This window comes from Cyanistes caeruleus, chromosome Z (assembly GCF_971803275.1).
Source record: "Cyanistes caeruleus chromosome Z, bCyaCae1.hap1.1, whole genome shotgun sequence".
Taxonomy (NCBI): Eukaryota; Metazoa; Chordata; class Aves; order Passeriformes; family Paridae; genus Cyanistes; species Cyanistes caeruleus.
Genome location: NC_141732.1, coordinates 31,193,012 through 31,211,829, shown reverse-complemented (window position 1 = coordinate 31,211,829; position 18,818 = coordinate 31,193,012). Strand labels below are relative to the sequence as shown.

The 18,818-nt window shown below is 50.4% G+C and overlaps 2 protein-coding genes across 12 annotated transcripts in view; both read left to right on the top strand.

Moving 5' to 3' along the window:
* Positions 1-18,818, top strand: part of LOC147648307 (uncharacterized) — a 59,207-nt gene that overhangs the window by 38,690 nt on the left and 1,699 nt on the right. The window lies entirely within an intron of this gene.
* Positions 713-17,364, top strand: LOC111945826 (uncharacterized). 8 transcript variants are annotated; one of them, XM_086867373.1, is made up of 22 exons: positions 713-1,205; positions 1,987-2,024; positions 2,469-2,588; positions 3,379-3,482; positions 4,429-4,567; positions 4,713-4,906; positions 6,288-6,415; positions 6,598-6,767; positions 7,537-7,599; positions 7,919-8,041; positions 8,291-8,413; positions 8,978-9,140; positions 11,223-11,286; positions 12,095-12,143; positions 13,446-13,555; positions 14,394-14,511; positions 14,707-14,806; positions 15,236-15,432; positions 15,767-15,901; positions 16,295-16,501; positions 16,696-16,872; positions 17,193-17,364. In XM_086867373.1, the coding sequence occupies exons 1-20, from the start codon at positions 1,130-1,132 to the stop codon at positions 16,337-16,339; spliced, it is 2,259 nt and encodes a 752-aa protein (XP_086723499.1). In that variant the 5' UTR covers positions 713-1,129; the 3' UTR covers positions 16,340-16,501; positions 16,696-16,872; positions 17,193-17,364. The 8 variants fall into 8 exon arrangements, with proteins under 8 accessions (XP_086723499.1, XP_086723500.1, XP_086723498.1 ...); XM_086867374.1 differs by having other exon boundaries at positions 730-1,205; positions 16,693-16,767; XM_086867372.1 differs by having other exon boundaries at positions 730-1,205; positions 16,693-16,872.

The following is an 18,818-nucleotide window of genomic DNA, read 5'->3' as shown; positions in this document are numbered from 1 at the left end:
TCTTATCTCTTATACCAGGGGGCAGGGGTGATTAGGGGATGCAGGGAGGCCACAGCCAATGGGAAGGGGGAAGGGAAAGAAGGTTTTCAGGTAAAAACTAACATTACACAAACCAGAGGTGAGTTTTACCCTTGGGAGGAACCAAGACTTGTAGATGCACTACAACACCGCTCCAAGGGCATCCCCTGCCACGCACAGGACATGGGCACTGCCATACTGTCCCTGCCATACTGACAACACAAATGCTGCTCCAGTGTCATGCAAACACCTCTGGCTAGTTTGTTACTTGGCACTGTTTCCCCACTATGGTATCCTTGTTCCTTCAGCGAGCCTACAGTGTGCTGGTCGATGTTAGCCATGCAGTAAATGGGCAGGCATGACAAGCATTTCAATTAAGGGGACCCTCCGGGATATTACCAAAGCGTGATTGCACCCATAGAAATGAAGCAAGTGTTACTTGTTTTAGTCAGAAGCACTGGTGGCCAAAGGAGAGGGTGCATGTGCTTGGGGCCTGTTTAGTGTTACTCTTGGATCCTTTGAGCTATGGGTTCTGGACTGCAAGGAGGGTTTGTGCTGCTTTGGGACAGATGAGAACTTTCTGGGCTTTCCTTTGCATTAGCTGCAGAGAAGGTTCTGTTACTATGCATAAATTCACAGACCCACCTAGAGCGGCTGCTATTGTGATGTCAGCGGAGGGCTGCCACGTCACAGCGTGGTCAGGGGGAGGTTGCCCTGGTGCACGCACAGCATCAGCGTCCAGAGCGGCTCTTGGCGTGCTCGTTGCAGGAGGACCCTGTGTTGAGGAGTTCTCAGGCAACACTCTGTGCCCTGGAAAGGGAATCTTTTTCTTTTGCCTGCCGTTGTACGAGTCTGTGGACTCGTGTAGGCATCCTTTTGTTTTCCCCTACGGTTGTAGGGTTTGCAGACACGTACAGGTGTCTTTGCTTTTTCTTTTTTCGTTCTACGAACTGCAGCTTGTGCAGGTGTCTTTTGGTTTTTCTTTTCTTATACAGTCAGCGGACTGCTGCGTGTGCCTTTTTTTTTCTCTTTTCCTTGCACAATCTGTGCAAGTGGGATTTTTTTCATTTGTGTTTTCTGGCCTGCGGACTCGAGCAGCCCTGCTGAAACAATGGAGCAATTCCGCAGTGCTGTCAGCAGGGCTTTTGCATCAGTGTCATCCTGCAAAATGTTCAAAGGCCTGAGACGTAAGTAGAGGCTTTTTCCTTGGGGCAGCACATTGGAACAAAAGTGCCGTAAAGATGCCGTAAGTTTGGTAAAGCTCTTGCCAACAGCTTCAGCTAGAAAGGGGATGTCTCTTGGCCAGAAGGGTGTGGACAACTTCCAAAACGCAGACTGGGAGAGCTTTGTAGGCATGCTTCTAAAAACTGTGCGGTTCTCTCCAGAGCTGAGGGAAAGCAGCTTTTCTCTGCCTTCTGTCCTTAAAGAATGTGCCTGTCTAACTTGAGCCTCTCTGTGTGCTACAGTAGCGATTGGCTTTGCGCTGAAGGGGAAAGTGCCGAGCAGTTTGTGTGTGCTCCTGAAGCCCAGAGCTGGGCCTGTACTCTATCCGAAGGGAACTGCAAGCTCTAAGAGGGCTTTAGGGAAGTTTTCTGGGCAATGGTTTACAGCAATTGCATGGGAAGTACTGCACAAAGTTTAAAAAAATAAAAGTCCAGGGAGGAGAGGAGGAAAAGGCTGCTTTAGCTGTAGGGTGAACAGCGGGCTACAATGTAGACACGGACTGCTAAGGAACCATTTGCATTTTGCAGCCAAGTTTCTAGTTCCTTAGTGGCAAAGCCAACTCAGGTAGGCACAGCCTAGGGTAGTGCCCTGTAGCCTTGCTTGCTGTGCTAAAGAAGGGCTGCTTTAGGGAGGGAGGTTGTGAAAGGAAAATGCTTTCTGCTTGGGGGACCTTTTTCCTGTGGGGTAGCCCAGCACAGACAGTTTTCCACCAGCACCTGGTTCATTTTCCCTTGTCTCTGGCAGGTTGTCTCAAACGTGGAAGGAATCAAGTCCATGGTTTGGTGAGTGAGAAGGACACCCTTGACATTCCTGGTGTCCAAGAATTGTGGAGCAAGCTGTGGGCTTGGCCTGGTGCACTCAAGTGCCAGCCTGGCAGGCCAAAAGAAAGTCCACATCAGCGTTTGAATGAGCACTACCAAGAGGATTCCATCAGTTTCCTCCTTTTCCATTGAAGAAGTTTTTACTCATGAAAGTGAACTTTTTAGACAGGAGGCTGCCCGCCAATTGTAGCCGGGCTAAAATATCTCCCTTATGTCAGAAGCATATGCAGTCCTGGCCAAACATTAGTCTCATCAGCCCACTTGAAATGAGTTCTAGTGGCTGAGGATGCCACTTCTATCCAAATTCATGACGTCTCCTCAGGACAGCTGGGGATGGAGCTCAGGAGAAACAAGACTCTCAATGACAGCTCACTGCCTGTCCCTCACACCCCTGTCTGTCTGCAGAGCAGCACACCAGCAGCAGAACCTCCTGTGGCTCGCCCTGTGCCTCCAGAGGCTGAAGGGGAGGCAAAGGACAACAATCCCGCCCGTGTTGTCAGTCCAGGGCCTGAGCATCCTGAACCAGTAAGTGCTAGCTTTGGTTGCTCCAGTGCAAAGCTTTGGTGCAGTGTAGGGCTGCAAGTTCCTGATCAGGCAGCACTGGCCCTTTGTGGCTGAAGATGCTGAGGCCTGGAGTCCTGCCATGACCTGGCTCTTCAGCCCAGCCACTGACACCTGGGAATTGGCATCTGAACTTTCACATGCCGACATCATTCTGACTGTGAACTTCCCTTGGTGTCAGATGAGCGGCAGCATGCTGTCCTTGAGTGCTACTGGTGGCAAAGTGAGCCCCTTTGTGCCCAGTGTGTGTGCAGGCTCCCTGCTGTCAGCAGAGAGAGCGGTCCCAAGGCACAGCTCACAGCCTTGTGGGGTACGCAGGACCTACTGTGTCCTGCAGGGACCTGCCCCTCTGCACGCACTGTCGAAGTAGCTACAGTCACCGCTTTGACTGCACCCTGTACTTTGACATGACCCAAGTTTGCTGAGAAGAATCCTGAGCAGCTCTGCATGGCAAAGACAAGCCCCGTCTCTGAAAGGCTGCAACACAGTTCCTGTTGGCTGCTCCCTAATGCTTGAGATCCTGAGGGAAGCCAGTTGATCAGAACGGAGCAGGGAACTGTTCCTTGCACCTATTCAGACATTTCCATAGCAACTCAAGGGTTACGTACTTACTCCCATCAACAGCCCCACACAACAGCTTTTGCCTTCAGGTGAGCTGCATCTGCGCTTGCTGCTTCTCCCAGCTCTCAGGAGACAACTTGCCTGCTCCTTATTGCTTTCTTGTTTGTGCTTTTTCCCTGCCCATCCCTTGCAGGCCCCAAGACCAGAGCTTCTTGCCAGTCAGGACTCCTCGGGCCGGGCAGGAAAGGCAGAGCGGCAGCAGAGGATGGATAGAGCACCAAGAGCCCTGGAGTTCAGGTGTGTGCTAAGCTTTCCTGCTTTCTCCGAGCAGGGCTGGGCCTTGCTGGCCTTTAGGAATCCCGGGGTCAAAGAATGAATTTGGCTTTCTCGCTGTTGAACTTGCCCAGCATAGTCAGGGAAAGGCAGCCCGTAGGCAGGTCTGGCTGCCGACCGACCTACAGCATAGCTGCCTCCTGGCACTCCCTCCTCCTACCTTGATAAAAAGCATTCCAAACTGGACCAGAGCAGAAGCAAGGGAGCTTCAGGCTGGGCCTAGGGACAAGCATTGAACCATAAAGCCTATCATGTAGCAGAAGAAGCACCTCAGAGAGCTTGTGCACATTCCACCTCTGGAAATTTGGAAGCCCAGCTGCTGGATAGAGCCTTGAGCAGCCTGTCCACATGCCATAGCTGACCCCAGGTGCTCAGAGCTGCAGACTGGGCTGCAAGCTTCCTGGAGTCCCTGCAAGCCGTAAGCATCTCGGGATCCTTTGGTTCTTGGCTTGGAACTTCATACCCATCTCCTCCCCAAGCTATAGCTTGCAGGCTCTTTCCTTCTTGCACTAGTGAAAGCAAGAGTAATTGTGGCAGTACTCATCTGCATTTCCCAAGCCTGTCTTAGGCAAAGAAGAACTTTTGCAAGTCTGGCATCCACTGGACCAGATAGAGAGGAGCGTAAGACCTAGCGGGCAGGAAGCTGTGAAGCTGATGGAAGCGGAGCTTTCTGGAAATGTTTTGTAGTTTCTGGAAGCTTCTTTGCTTCCTCACTGGTGACTCTTTCACTGGCAGGAATGACAAAGAGTGATGCTTGGTCTAGTGGGGTCATTCCAGCATTGTCCAGAGGTGGACCTAGAGGGCTGTAGGAAGTCCCTGAGACTGCCTTCCTTGGGACATGGTGTGGATTTGTGGTTTTGCAAGGAGACTGTTGCTATTAAAGGCTTGTTGGTCTGTCCCCCTGTCATAGATGGAAGGAGTTGGCTGCATTTGAGGGAAAGCGCCACTCCTCACAAGACAGGGCGTTTGAAGCGGCACCTGAGACAGCAGAGGAATCACAGCCTCAGAGATCTCTGCTGAAGAAGGAAGTTCCTCTGGCAGTGACAAAGGTAGCACTCACCTTGTTGCTAGGCAGCACCTGTGGGAGAGGGAGCTGCCCTTAGCAAGTCTTCCCCGAATGTTGCTTCTGGCAGCAAGCTACGACTGAGACTGTGTTGTTGTTCTTCCTGAAAAATGGTGCCCCTCTGCTTCCAGGTTTGCCGCTCGCAGCGGCCAGCACAAAGGACTCTGGAGAAGCTGCTCCAGGAGTTCTCTCGCCAAGGGCACACGCTGTCCCAGGTGTGCAAAGAGAAGGCAGTGCTGGCGGAAGAGAACGCTGCCCTGCAAGCCCGACTGGCAGCCACAGAGCGGGACCTACGAGGCCTTTTGGAGCAGCTGGCAGAGGCCAGGTAAAGGCAGGGATGAGACCCAGGGTGAGCCATTGTTGAAGGTCTGGAGTGACCAAGGTGCTGAGCGTTATGTTAGGATTTATTGGCTCCTGCGTGCTCTCCAGATGGTTCTCGGACAGAGAAGCAAAGAGACATGAGAAAAAAGAAAAGCATACTGTGGCCTGAATGTTCTTTCTCTGCCAGCTCAAGCTCTCACAGCTCTTTTTGAACACCTGCTTGGGATCCTTTGCACCTTTGTGTGACAAGTGCAAAGCAAGCCAACATGGTACTGCATTTATTACCAGGGAAACAGTGCAGATGTCTGCTGGAACCGAACGTTTCCCTCTGCTTTTGGTTTCTCCGTCAGTGCATCTGAACATCACTATTTCCTTGCCCAGCAGTTTGATATGACATTTTCAGAATTCAAGGCTCCTACGTGTGAATGTTGTGAGTAGGGATGCGGCACTTGGGGTGATGCTGGACATTCATGCTGAAAATCTTGAGGCCCTTCTGAGCTAACTCTTGTGAGGAGGTATGGTGCAGGACCTAGAGTTGCTTGCAAGCAGCAGCAGCAGCAGCAGCAGGGAAAGAAAGGTCTTGTGTGCCTTCTTGACAGTCCCTGAGGATTCTTGCTGAGCACTGATTCTTGCTCACTTGTCCATTCAGCTCTGGAACCTGTCAAGGTTACTCTGGCTGGTCTCTCTTCTTTTCAAAGAGTGCCAAAACATTTTGGGCAGTGCAGACTTATTTAGCCAAAACTAAAGGTGGCAGTTGTTATTATTCATGATATTCCAGTAATTTAAATGGCAGGATACATGCCCCTCCTGCCAGAGAGTTCATTTTCAGATGAAAGCCTAGTTCTGGTTTCTCTCTGCTCTTGGTGCTGCTAGAAGCTGCAGCTCTCATGTATGGTTCGGTGCATTCCTTTAGTGCCTTGAACTTAGAGAGGGTGTGGAAAATAAAGTATCTCTTACGTACACCGTGAATGGCATAAAGCATGGATGAAACAGCCAGGAGAGCACGGTGCTCTGTCCCCCTGCAGAGTGACTTGGAATTGCAGATGAGCTCAGGGCTGTTAGCAGAGGCTGGCCTTTTGCTTGCTGCTAGAGATTTTGTGGGCACAGCCACCTGTGTGGGATATGTGAGGGAAGAGCAATTTGAGCCTTGGCTGCTGAGATCAAGCTCAGCTGGGCTTTCTGTGCTGGACTAGGTCGTGGGGAAAGGCTGGCCAATCTCCTGGAAGGGTCTGCTTTGCTATTTGAAGTGGTAGAAATAGTCTTGCTCTATCTGCGTTTCCATGCCAGCTGTTTTCCATACTCAGGTGCAGGGATCTTAAGGCACTTACTGGAAAAACTGCCCGTGTGTGCCACGAACAATTTGTCCTCATCTTCACAACTTTTAGGACAGAGAAGGAGAGCTTGCAATGCAGCCTGTTGGAGGCTCTGCAGCAGGTGTCAGAGCTGGAGATCACCAGGAGCCGTCTGGAAGGCCAAGTAGGCACAGCCATGCAGGCCAAGGAGCTGATACTTGGTGAGAGCCTCGTGCGCTTTGTTTCTGGTGATGGCCCTGCCTAGTGCAGTTGCTCCCAAGGCAGCTCTGTCAGCAGGGCTTCCGAGGAGTGAAGGGGCTGGGGGCAGGTCCCTCCTTGCCTGAATCTGAAAGGGGTGATGTTCAGCAGAGTCTTTGACTGTTGTTGTTTGTCGTGTTTGCAGAGGATGTCAGGGGCCTTCGTTGTGAGCTGCAAGCTGTAAGATCTTTCAGCAAGCAGCAATGTGAAGAAATGGCCCAACAGCTCCGCTTGGCAGAAGAGCAGTTCAGCAAGGCTCTGAGACTCTGGCAATCTGCTCAGGAGGAGGAGAAAAGGAAGCTCCTGCAAAAACAGGTAGGAAGCAATACACACCTGAACTTTTCAGGCAAGCTTGGTGGGCTGGCTTAGCAGAATAGCAGCCTGAGAATGGGACATGGCTGCAAGCCTCTGCTGCAGGCCTGACGTTGCTGGGCCAGGCAGCAGAGGGCTTCAAGGGCTCAGACTTGAAGGGCTGTGAATGCCCAGAGGAGGGTGCTGGGGCACTGAACACAGCCACGGTTTCAGGGAGGCCATGAGCCACGCTCCCCTGGAGGCTGGGTGGTCGCACACAAAGCACGGCAGCAAAGGGGCAGGACCTTGCTGACACCCTGGTACCGTGTAGCAGTCTGCTGACCTTGCTGCCACCTGCAGTCCCAGCAACTGCCTTCCTTGCTTTCTGTCCTTGCACGGTGGACAGAGCTCTTCCCTTTGGGCTTGAAGCATACGCAACAGGCCCCCTGTTGCTGGTATTTCAGCTGGTGGCCTGTCTTGTGACTCTGACTTTGGGGTGCTGGCCTCTTCCTCATCCTACAGTCCACCTGCAGCTTTTCCTTGATCAAAGAGTAGGGGACTTTGAAAAGAAGTCTTCCCCCTTCTTTCAGAGCGGGGAAGGAAGGTGGCAGCCCCTTTCCTTCCAGCTGCTGACACCCCTCCAAAGTTTCTTGTCAGGACAGAAGTGCTGGAGGGCACAGAGCCACTACTGTGCACTCAGCAGCAGGGGGCTGTGGGAGGGATGAAGCTTCCATTGTTTTCTTTGGGGAGCATGGCTGGGACTTCATCTGGAAGTGTCTATTCCTCTCATCAGGAAAGACGGCTGAAACAACAGCGTTTGAAGGTGCTGGAGCAGCGGGAACACTTCCTGGCAGAGGTACAGAGGGAGCAGGAGAGAAGGGTGCTTGAGATGAAGCAGGAGATTGCCGTAATGCAACCTGAAGAAGAAAAGATGGGAACCAGGGCCGGTCAAGATGCAAAGAGAGTGCCAAGAGAGTTTGGACACTTCTGGGGCTCCTTATGGGCACTGCTTCTCCAGACATTGTGTGTGTGGGTGGGATTGTGTCTTAGCTGGCCCTTGGTAAACAGGAGAAGGAGAGCAAATTGCTTTTGGAAAGCGTGAGCACATGAGTCTTGGTTGCCACACAGGTGGTGGGTGGGAAGTTTAAAGGCGTCTTCTCTTTGTTTCTGTGCAGCTCCAGCGCCGGAAGGCTGCTCATTTAGACAAGGTGTGCCGCCTGCAGCGAGAGCTAAACCAAAGGCAGCGGCAGGTAGAGCAGCTGAGGCAGGAGCTGAAGGAGGAGCGAGAGAATGGGCAGGTGAGCCTGACAAGCCAGGTAGCAGAGGGAAGGGCAGTAGCAGGGGCATGAACGGTAGATATCAGGAAAGGGGAGGCAAGGACTAGTGCAAGCAGGGAGCCTGGCAGGCTCCAGGGCTGAGCACCAGGCTTAGAGCTGGGTAGAGCAGCAGAAAAAAGTGGCTGAAGTGAAGAGCTTTTGAGACTGGGAAATGAGAAACGTGAGCGAGATGGCAAGTGCTAGTAAGAATTTTCTTGACAACATATCAAGAACAAGCTGCAGGCAGAGCTGCGGGAAGCTCAGAGGAAGATGAAGGCAGTGGAAGAGAGGCACAAAGAAGAAATGGAAAGGATGCAGAAGATGCTGCAGTACAGGCTGGCAGAACAAAAGCCGGTGAGTGAAAGAGCAGTAGGCAGCACTGCAGTCATGCAACAAGAGGTCTCTCCTCTTGTCACCTCGCCCCTGCGGAGCAGCATGGCGGGATGGGGGCCATGCCTCTGGCTGCCGTGCTCTCTGGTCTCCATGGCAGCTGCTCAGAAGGACACTCCTGGGCCACTGAATGCCTGGGCAGCAGGGCTAGTGCTTTGGCCCTCAGCAATCCTCTGAATGTATTGCTGCTGGCCCCCTAGTGCTATCTTGGTTTTGTGAGAGGTTTCTTCAGGTCAACATGGTGACCCACACAGATTCTGAACAGCTTGTCCCTGTCCATGGTGAATGCAGTCCACAGGACAGGCTGAAATGGAAAGCTGTTCTTTCCCTTTCACTGTCTCTACTAGGGCTGGCTGTGACAAGCTGTCGTCTCTGGCTGCTTACGGGGGTTTGACTTGGGCTGGAAGAATTGACAGCTCAGCTTGCAGCCTAACCCAAGTGTTGTTCCTAAGGGCTCGCCTTTAAAGTGTGCTGTCGGGGGCATCTCTGCCACTCACCTTTCTGACACCAAGACATTTCTTGTCCCAGATGGACGTGGGCTCTGCCATTGGAGATGCATCTGCAGCAGCATCCTCCGAAGAAGCCTCCTCTCCACAGCCTGAAGAGCCGAGAGTGAGCAGTCTGCCCTGTTCAGGCCAGGAGCCAGATCAGCTGTGCCAGGAAGGAGAGAACCAGGGCTTGGAGCAGCTGAGTACGTCCTGTGCATTCTTTGTCCGAATGAGCAGTGTATTGATGTGTGTGTGCCTCAGCATGTTCCTCCTCCCTCGGGTGTCAGACAGACATTTTGGACCCCCTACAGAAGCCATAGTGGTGCTTGGAAGCAGGCAGGGAGAACTTTGGGGCACTGCTTTTGCTTTTCAGGGCAGCTGGGAGTGGGAGGGCTTTGCCTGAGCTTCCTTCCCTGGGCAGTAAAGGCTAAAGCAGGGATTGTTTCCTGAGCAGCAGAAGGCTGCCACCCAGCAAATGGCCCAGTCAAGGTGTGTGTGCTGGTCTGGCCAAACTGATCAGAGCAGATGGCTTCCTAGATTGCCTTTAGACTCCTGCCTTGTCACCAGTCACTGGAGACCAAATGCTCCAGAGAAATGGATTGGCTGTGTGGCTGCTTTCCTACTGCTGCTGTTTTTATGACTATTAGTACTTCTACCATTCCTTCTTCAGTTTGTTTGGATAAGAATTCTACATTCTGCTTGGCCCAGCCTCCTTGGAAAGAACATCAGGTGACAGCACCAATAAGAGTGGAGGAGGTCTTTTAGTAGGCCTCAAAAGTTAAAATATTCTGCTCTTAGATAAATCCCTAGGAATCCAAAAGAAAGTGCTGTTTCCAAAGTGTAGCAAAAGAAGAAAAACAGGATACTTGTTTTACAATCCCTCTTTGATATTTTAGCTGTTTGCTTGGGACGATGCATTAGAGAGACACATCTATGTGGCGCACTGAGATAAAACTGCCCTGCAGGAAGTTCTCAGAAGGAAGCCTGCAGCCCCTCTGCTGCATGCTCCTCTGGTACCACGGTGCCACTTTGTCACAGCTAATGCCCAGCTGGTAAATACTCTTGGAAAGCCAAGGCCTGGCCCTCATCCCTGCACAGATCATACTCTAGGAAAGCACAGCAAGGCCTTGGTGAGTCTGCAGTACAACCAAGTTGCTTCTTGCACGTTATAGCTGCCAGGGCAGGGCTGTCAGAGAATAACTGGTCGGCTACAGAACAGAGCCCAGTTTCCTCAGTGTCTGCCATCAACTGCTGGGACAAAAGGGGCATTGATCTACTCCCCCGTGGGTCTGAACTCAATGACACTCATGGTCTGTCTTGAGTGGGGTCAACAGCTTGTAATGGGGCTCAGTCTGGCTCTGGCCTCTTCTCAATGGTTGTCAGTGGCCACTTGCTGGCTCTGCCAAGCTTTTTGTCATGTCTGCCCTGCCACTGACGGCTGGTATGACTGCAGAGGCTGGAGCCTTCCTGAGCTGTGAGACTTCAGCTGCCTCCCCATTGCTGCAGCTTTGCCTGGACTCATGAAAGGATCAGCATCTCACTTGGGCAGCTGTCTGTGCCACGGCAGCGCCCGAGGAGCGGCGCTGTCCTTGTTACCCGTCTCGGCTGTGCCCATTTGGGAAGATGGGACACGTGGGCAGTCTTCAAGAGGTCGAGACCAGTGCAAGCGACTGCTGCTCCCCAGGCTGAAGACAAGCAGTTGTAATTCTTCAGAAAATGGGGAATAGGCAAAATTGTCTTCAGAACTTAGCCTGATCATCCATGAAGAGGGCCCTAATTCTAACAGCAATTGTTCTTGGTTGTAGAGAACAATCAGCAAAGCACTCTTTAGGCAAACTGCTGAGAGGTAGAGGAAGTCCCCTCTTCTGCTGGAATTCACTTTGCAATATTCCTTCCGCTCTGCAAAAAGCAGCTGCGGATAAAAATTCCTCCCAGATCCCAGGCTGCATTTAATCTCTCAAGTCGAAAAGCTTTTGAAAATCACTTGCCTTGGTGTCTGTTCTTTTCTGATCTCTGTCTGCTCTGAGGGTTTCTCCATGGCCTTAGTTTCCTTTCAAGGTAACCCTTCAAAGGAGCGTGGAGAATCAGACCCTGTGCAGGCTATGTGTGCTGCAGAGCTGCCTGTCTTGATACGGAGCTGCTGTTGTTGTTGTTCTTGTTGATGTTATGGTTAGCCAAGCAACCATCAATTGCCCAGAGCCCCAGAGAATGGAGCTGAGTTTCAGATGTGCAGGAAGTCGGTATCTCTGTTTTGAAGTTTGCTTCTTGCATTTTGTTTCTTTCAGGGAGTGTTGTGAGTGTGGCAGATCCAAAACAGAAATACACTGGATGGAAATTTATTGGCAGTGGGTGAGTGCAGCCAATCTTACTTCTGCAGAAGCATGGGCCAGCTCTTTTGCTGGTGCAATATCAAGTGGAAATATCAATCAGGCAAGCTGCAAGCTTCTTCACACCCCGGCTTTAGATTGTCCCTGTCTCAGTCCTGATCACAGGGCATCATCAAAGGTAACTGCATGCTGACAATGTCTTGCCTGCCGCAAGAAGCAGGGCCTGGAAACCCTCCTGTCCCTCAAGCGTGTGGCACCAGTTAGCTTCTTTTCCTAGGAGACATGGGTTTGTATGATTCCAAGTCATACGGCCACACTGATGAAGGAAGAAGAACCTGAGAGAGCAGCTTCCCACCTGAAGCTGCTGTCAGGTCACTGCTCTCAGTAGCATTTCCTTCCAATCTTTTGCTGAAAGCAATATTCCATGCTCAGGACAATAAGAAAGGCTGTGTAGTGTTGCCCGAGTTTGGCAGATGGAATCAAAAGAGAGCGGGGAGAAGGAGGCCCAACAGGACTTTGTGTTTCATTGCCTGGAAAGGAACGCCACACGCAGAGACCCAAGAAGGAAAAGGCCAAGAAAACCCCTGCATCCATGACCTAGTGTGTACATTTGGGATGGCAGTAGCCCTTTTTTCTTCCTGTTGGACTGAGCTTTCCTCTAGGACACGCTGCATGGCAGAGGATTGCTGGGCTGCTGTGCTATTGGCTGAAGAGGAGACAAAGCCCCGTGTTTTAGAGACACTCCGGGCAGCAGAGAGCTCCTGCCTGGGCTGCCTTTCACTTCTCAGCACTGAACGGCTTCTCTGTTCTTGGCTCTCTTCTGTTTCTAGGGGTTTTGGAACCGTTTATAAGGCCTTTGACGCTGCCACAGGACAAGCGGTAAGTGCCAAGAGCCCTCGCAGATTTTGCTGCTCTGGAGTGCTTTTCCTTGCAATGTGATCTGATGGCAGAGCTTTGGGCTGCCTGTCTTTGCTGCAAAGGCTGTCCCACACAAGTAGCTTGCTTAGAGCCTAGAGGCAGGCTAAAAATTTCACGTTGCTGAGACTTGGCCTTGCATCCTGAATTAATGCAAGGATAGCAGTGTTGTCCTTCAGAGAAGGACACACTAGCTTGGACTTACTGGATAAATATGCCTAGATTAGCTGATGGCAACAGCTGTCATTCTGGCCCGATTCCTCTCAAGCCTGCATTCAGACATAGATAGGATTTCCCACTGTATTCCATCATGTGGTTTGGTCTGAAAATATAATGCAAGACCGAAGGAAGGAGAGATCTTGTCTGGAGCACAGCTGACTGTGTTGCACTCCTGGGACACCTGGTTCACACACACACACACACACACAAACACACACACATGCACATCAATGAGAAGGAGTTGATGAAGAACCTTACATAATACAACCTTGTGCTGGTCCTGTGTCGGTGACATTCCTTTATAGTGATGCTGTTTCTAGTGAACAGACATGGTGGTGCCTTGGAGAGTCCCACTGCTCTTTGGGGCTGAAAGTCCTGAATTCTCATTTCTGGCTCTCAGCAAATACAATTCCATCTTCCTGGTGCCTCCTTATCCACCTGCCGTGCTCAGGAACCACACTTGGAGGGAGGTCTACAAGGCATCCAAAAGCCCTAAACCCCGCTTATAACCTGGGCTGTATCCACAGACTACCACAGAAAGGATTATTTGTTTTAAAACCCACAAAATAATGACAATCTAAGCCATGTTCAAGAATGTTCTTCAGAGATGCAAACTCCAAACTGAAGCTGTTAGCATGTGCTAGGATTGTAACTTTACTTTGAGTCATCATGGAGATCTTTTCTGGGCAGCATTTTCTCTGTAATCGAGGTATGTATTTACTTTGGGGCACAATCACGAATGGCAGCAGTCTCTGAAAAGCTGGTCAAAGCCCCTAGAAATGCTAATGTATTTCCAGTGGTTTCAATTTATTTGCACAGGAACAAAGTTGCTTTTGGCTTGCGAAACCTGTGTAAATGATAATAGCAGTGGTGAACAACAAAGTCCATTCGTGAAGTCTGCAGGTGCAGAGAGGGTTGTTAGCACTTTGTGGTTGATAGTTTAGAGATTCCTTTTTTACCAAGGTGGCAAGGCATCCTGGCCTGCGAGCATGCAGACAAAGAGGCTCTTGTAATGTCTGTTCCTAATGGCTTTCAACGGCATTGTAGGTGGCCATAAAGAAACTTGATCTCCAGCAACAGGGCTGCGAGGAAATGGTGAAAGAAATCCTGGTCATGAGGGAAATGAAGAACCCCAATATTGTCACCTACCTCGAAAGGTAAGCAGTCCTGGTATTTTTCTAGGAATGTTGTTTTCCATGCTTGCAAGGCAAAGGTTTAAAAGCTCTTTACTCACTGGCAGAAAATGGATCTTTCCATTAACATCCATCCACTCCTGGGCAAAGCACGGCAGGAGATTGCATTTTGTCCCCATGAATGGTTTCTGGCATAAAGAGCTTGAAGATTGTCCCCAGAAACCTGGCTCTCTTTCTGTGCCAGCAGCCTGTGTGTTCACTCGCTGCATGTTCTTTTGCTGGTTTGGGGCTGGATTTTTTCCAAGGCTTGGAGGAGAAGTGCTGAGAAAGCATCACAGAAATTATTTCCCTTGCGCTGTTCCCACTATTATCCACTGCCTTGCAGGCCAAAAGAGTAGGCTGGGAGATACATAACTTTCCAGGTTTGAAATTGCTTTTGCCCGTGATGACTGTCCTTTATGCACATTTTTCCAAAGGGTTTCCCCATTGCTGCAAACCTGCCTGTCCCGAATAAAAGCTGTGAAAACTGTGTCTCCTTCTTGCTGGAGATAATGGTGCAATTTGTTTATGAAGACAAAGAGGTAGCTGCTGGGATGTGTCCACTTCCAGATTAATCTTTGCCATCATAAAAATGCCTTTTTTCCCTGCTTGCCACCTAAGCCATCTCCTTTGCTGCAGTTGTGCCTTTGTCATTTGGAAGGCACAGGCTGCCAGCAGTGGATAGCCTAGGTGCAGTGTGTCTTCATTGTATTCTGTCTTCATTTAGCAGTGACCTGGAAACAAAACTCTACCTTAGGCTTTTCTTCCAAAAGGCAATGGAGCTGTGCGCGTTCAGCTCTGTGCTGTTGTTTTCATCTTCCAGCTACCTTGCCAATGAGGCTGTGTGGCTGGTGTTGGAGTACATGGATGGAGGCTCCTTAGCTATGGTGATCCTTATGAAAACAATGGCTGTAGGACACATAGCAACTGTCTGTCAGGAGGTAAGGAATCCTTGTGCTTGGCATGCCTTGGACAGGCTCGACCTATGAAAGTGCTGCTGAGTGAGTGGGTCCACGTTCAGAGCTTTCTTTCTGCGTTGTTCTTATGCTTCAGAGAAGAAAGAGCATTTTCTTTTTGCGTGTGATGAAGTCAAATCAGGCTAACTTTTGGTCTCCTGTTTCTTCTTTCTCTCCCAGTGCCTGAGAGGCCTGGCTTTCCTTCATGCCAACAACATCATCCACAGAGACATCAAAAGTGGAAACATCCTTCTGGGCCTGGATGGCTCTGTCAAGTTGGGTGGGTATTCCTGGTCAGGCACAGCGCTCGGGGCAGCCGCTGTGGGGCTGCTTTTGAGTGGCTGCCAGGTGCCCAGCAGTGGTGCTGGTGAGAGTGCACAGAGCTCTCCTGCACGCTCGGGGCGCTGCTGCAAGGTGCTGAGAGGTCTAGAGAGCAGCAAGGCGTCAGGAGGAACTTTGGTTAGCTTGTGTCCTTTCCGGAGGGAGGGAGGTTCAATGTAAACCTTCAGGTGAAGGAGGAAAAGCCGCGGTGTGAATGCTGGTGGGTTTCTTAAGCAGAAAATGCCCAATTTGCTTGGCTGCAGCCCTGAGGAAAGAGAGCACAGCTGCTTTTCCAGCTCAATACAGCACTGCATCCTGAGACTTGGAGTGAGGAACCCTTTGCCTTGGTTTCTTACTTCAATCCATGTTTGTTTGCTTTTCTCCTCAGCTGATTTTGGGTCTTGTGCTCTGCTCACCCCTGAGCAGAGTAAACGGAGGTCGATGGTCGGGACCACTTGCTGGATGGCACCCGAAGTTGTGAGGAGAGACCCATACGGCCCCAAAGTGGACATCTGGTCCCTTGGCATCGTGGGAATAGAAATGGCCAAAGGAGAGGCTCCGTATATTTGGGAAATCAGTTCCAAGGTAAGGTGCAAATACGCTCAGAAGCCAGTGGCCTTCAGGTCTGTCTCCATTAGACAAAATCCCATACCCACAGCTTCAAAGGGCTCCAAGAGGGATCACTTGTAAAAGTGTCCTTGAGACCCACATAAACTTTCAAGGCAACACCTCCTGGATGTTGGAATAGCTGGGGCTGCACTGGAGGAGCCCTTTCTTCTTTTGGGAGACAAGGCTCATCTCAAAGCCTCTGCTGGACAAGAAATTGCCACTGCAGACAGCTGCTTAAAATATGGGGACTAGGTGGGCACTTAAGGATAGGAAAAAATTAGGTAGAGTCTCATGTTTCCCTTTTCCTCAGGCTAACTATCTGATAGGCACCCAAGGAATACCAGATCTGGAAGAGCTCAGCCTACACCCGGGCTTGTGTGAATTCCTGGGCTGCTGCCTGCAGATGGATGTGGACAGGCGAGGCTCTGCCAAGGAACTTCTGAAGGTACAATGCAGAGCGGCTGCAGGCCAAACAGCTGTTCCCTGCCAAACAGGGTTTGCTCCTTGGCCCAACTCTGTAAGGCATCAGATGGGTTGTCCCCCCCATAGTAATCTCCGCTCTGGTTGCTTTTCAAATGAAAACCAAGCAGGATGCAAGACTGGTTGAGCTTGGAAGGGACCACTGAAGTTAATCTAGTCCAAACCCCCTGCTACTGGCAAGGACAAGCCAAGAAGAGAACTGAGTCTATTTGCACTTTGCTGCTTGTGTCTGTGCATTTCTGGGCACTAGAGGAAACCAGCTTGAGCCTGTTAGGAGCTCAGTTTGGAAAAGAATGGTTTCTTTTGCCTTTGTCTCTTGTAATTTGGTTTCTTTTGTTTCTCTTTCTTTCTTGGGCAGCATCCATTTCTCAAATTAGCCAAGCCTCTCTTCGGCCTCTTCTGACAGCCCGATTGCTGCCATCCCTGCAGCAAAGTAATGCAGGAAACAGAGGAGATGGCAAGGACCACTTCAGCACTTGGAGAACAGAGCCTCTGAGAACAGGCAGACACCCTGAGGAGCGAGGGGCCAGGAAACAACAGGCAGACATCAGAACAGGAGAGGAAGGTGGCATCTCCTTTTTTCCCATCTGCTAATCCCCCTCCTAAACTTCTGGTTAGGACAGCATTGCTAGAAGGCACAAAGTCATTCCTAATGTGCACTTTGCAGATGGGGGGGTTGTGTGAGACATGCGGCTTGCACTGTTTTTTAGGGGAGCTTGGCTGGGACTTCATCTGGAAGTGTTTTCCTCCCCTCAGCAGGCAAACAAGATGAAACGACAGCGTTTGCAGGCACAGCAGCTGCTGGAGCAACGGGAACACTTCCTGGCAGAGGTGCAGAGGGAGCAGGAGAAATAGCGGCTTCAGATGAAGCAGGAAGTTGCCATCATTCAAGCTACCAAGAAGAGGTATGAAGCAGAGCCAATCAAGAGGCAAAGGGTGTGGACAGAGAGTTTGCGTGTTGTATTGGACTCCTCTGGGCTCCTAATGGGCACAGCTTCTCTGGACACTGACTGCCTCGGAGGGGTTTGTCTCTTAGCTGGCCCTTGTGACCCAGCAAATGGCCCAGTCAACGTGTGTGTGCTGGTCTGGCCAAGCTGATCAGAGCAGATGGCTTCCTAGATTGCCTTTAGACTCCTGCCTTGTCACCAGTCACTGGAGACCAAATGCTCCAGAGAAATGGATTGGCTGTGTGGCTGCTTTCCTACTGCTGCTGTTTTTATGACTTCTAGTTAGTACTTCTGCTATTCCTTCTACAGATCACAAGGGCCCCCGCCACATAAATCTCCACTCCAGGTGCTTTGCAAATGAAAATGAAGGAAACTTGCAGGGAAGCAATTGATGAAGCAGAGAAGATGACCAGTGCAGTTCAGGATTACTTTCTCCAATGCCAGCTCACAGCCAGAATAAAAACATCTTTAAAACCCTCAAGCCAGTTGGAAGATTCCTTTCCTTGTCTCCCAGGGAATATGGCTCAACATTTACTTTGGAATTGCCCATTCTTTCTGAAATGTCCCTCCTGTGGCTATTCTGGTGCGCTTTGCAACTAGGAACAGACTCCTTTCTTTAGCAACTCCAGTCTACTCTGCCTTTGGAATATGGCCGGTTGGCCGCTTCTTGCCCAGCCGTGGAACTTCTGCATGAAGAAGAAAGTGCAATTGCATTTCCAGACAAAGGCAAGGAAGAGCAGGGCAGCCAAAACATCCCCAGCGTCCCCTCATTTTGTTGCTGAATCTAAAAGCAGCATCTGTCATCCTGTCTCCAGGGCCCTTGGAGACAAGGGTGACAAACCCGGCCCTTTGACCTTCCAGCTAATTCCACAGGCCTAGCTGCTTTCAGCCACTGACCTATCCCATTGTATCATTGGCAATGCAACAGTGGCACCCCGGAGCTGTCAAGTGGGATTGCCAGCGATACAAAGTCTCCAAGTGGCTTGCAGGTGGTTTAGGAACTTAACATTACAACTTTGCCACTTCACTCTAAGGCTGGTTTAACCTTGGAAGCGTGGGAAACCTAAAGAATGGGGAAAAGAACTTGTCTAATTGTTTTTTTGCCTTTTGACTCCGAGAGACAAAATACTCAAGTCCTCTCATGATAAATATGAATGTAAATCCCAACCATCACTGAACACAGTAGTACCTTTAAAGGGTTGTTCTAGCATTCAGCACTTTCAGGGATATTGCAGTGGTCCTACTCATTTGCAGCAACGTATGACTCGGTAGACGGTCACTGATTTGCCCTGAGAAATTTTGTGAGGCACTTTGCAAAGCTGTGCTCTTGGCAGAACACCATGCAAATTCTTCTTGCCTGACAGCTATCACGATTTTTGAAGGATCTTTTGCAGTCAATTGTAAGCACCTTTTTTGACATTCCATGATTCGCTGGGCAATTCATTCCAAGATGGTAGGGGCTGCCTTTTTAGGCTGCTGGGCTAAGATCATCCATTCTAAAGCATGTAAAGGGTCAGACCACTGAGTACCCCACTGTCCAATAACTGCAGGAGGATGGAATTCAACTGTGAATATGAACCCACTTCTGGGAAAAGCTGGTGCACCTGTCTCTTTGTGAGGGTCTGCTCTACTATTTCAGAGTGGCTGTTGCTTCCGGGGTTAATTTCCTGGGGGAAGTCAGATCATCCTTTAGGAGGCAAAATACTAACTGCAAATTGTGGAGCAGTCAACCCTAGATAGGTTCTGAACCTGTTGATGGGACCCAGAAGTTTTTGGGCATCATTCAAATTCTTCATTTTGGTCGACAATTGAATTACTTGAGCCTGTGTATTCTGATCCATAACTTGGAGCACAAGGTACTTCCAAGGTGGTTGCTGCTGTACCTCTCCTGGGGCCACTTGCAGCCCAAATGTTTTTAAGGATTGCGCATTAGCA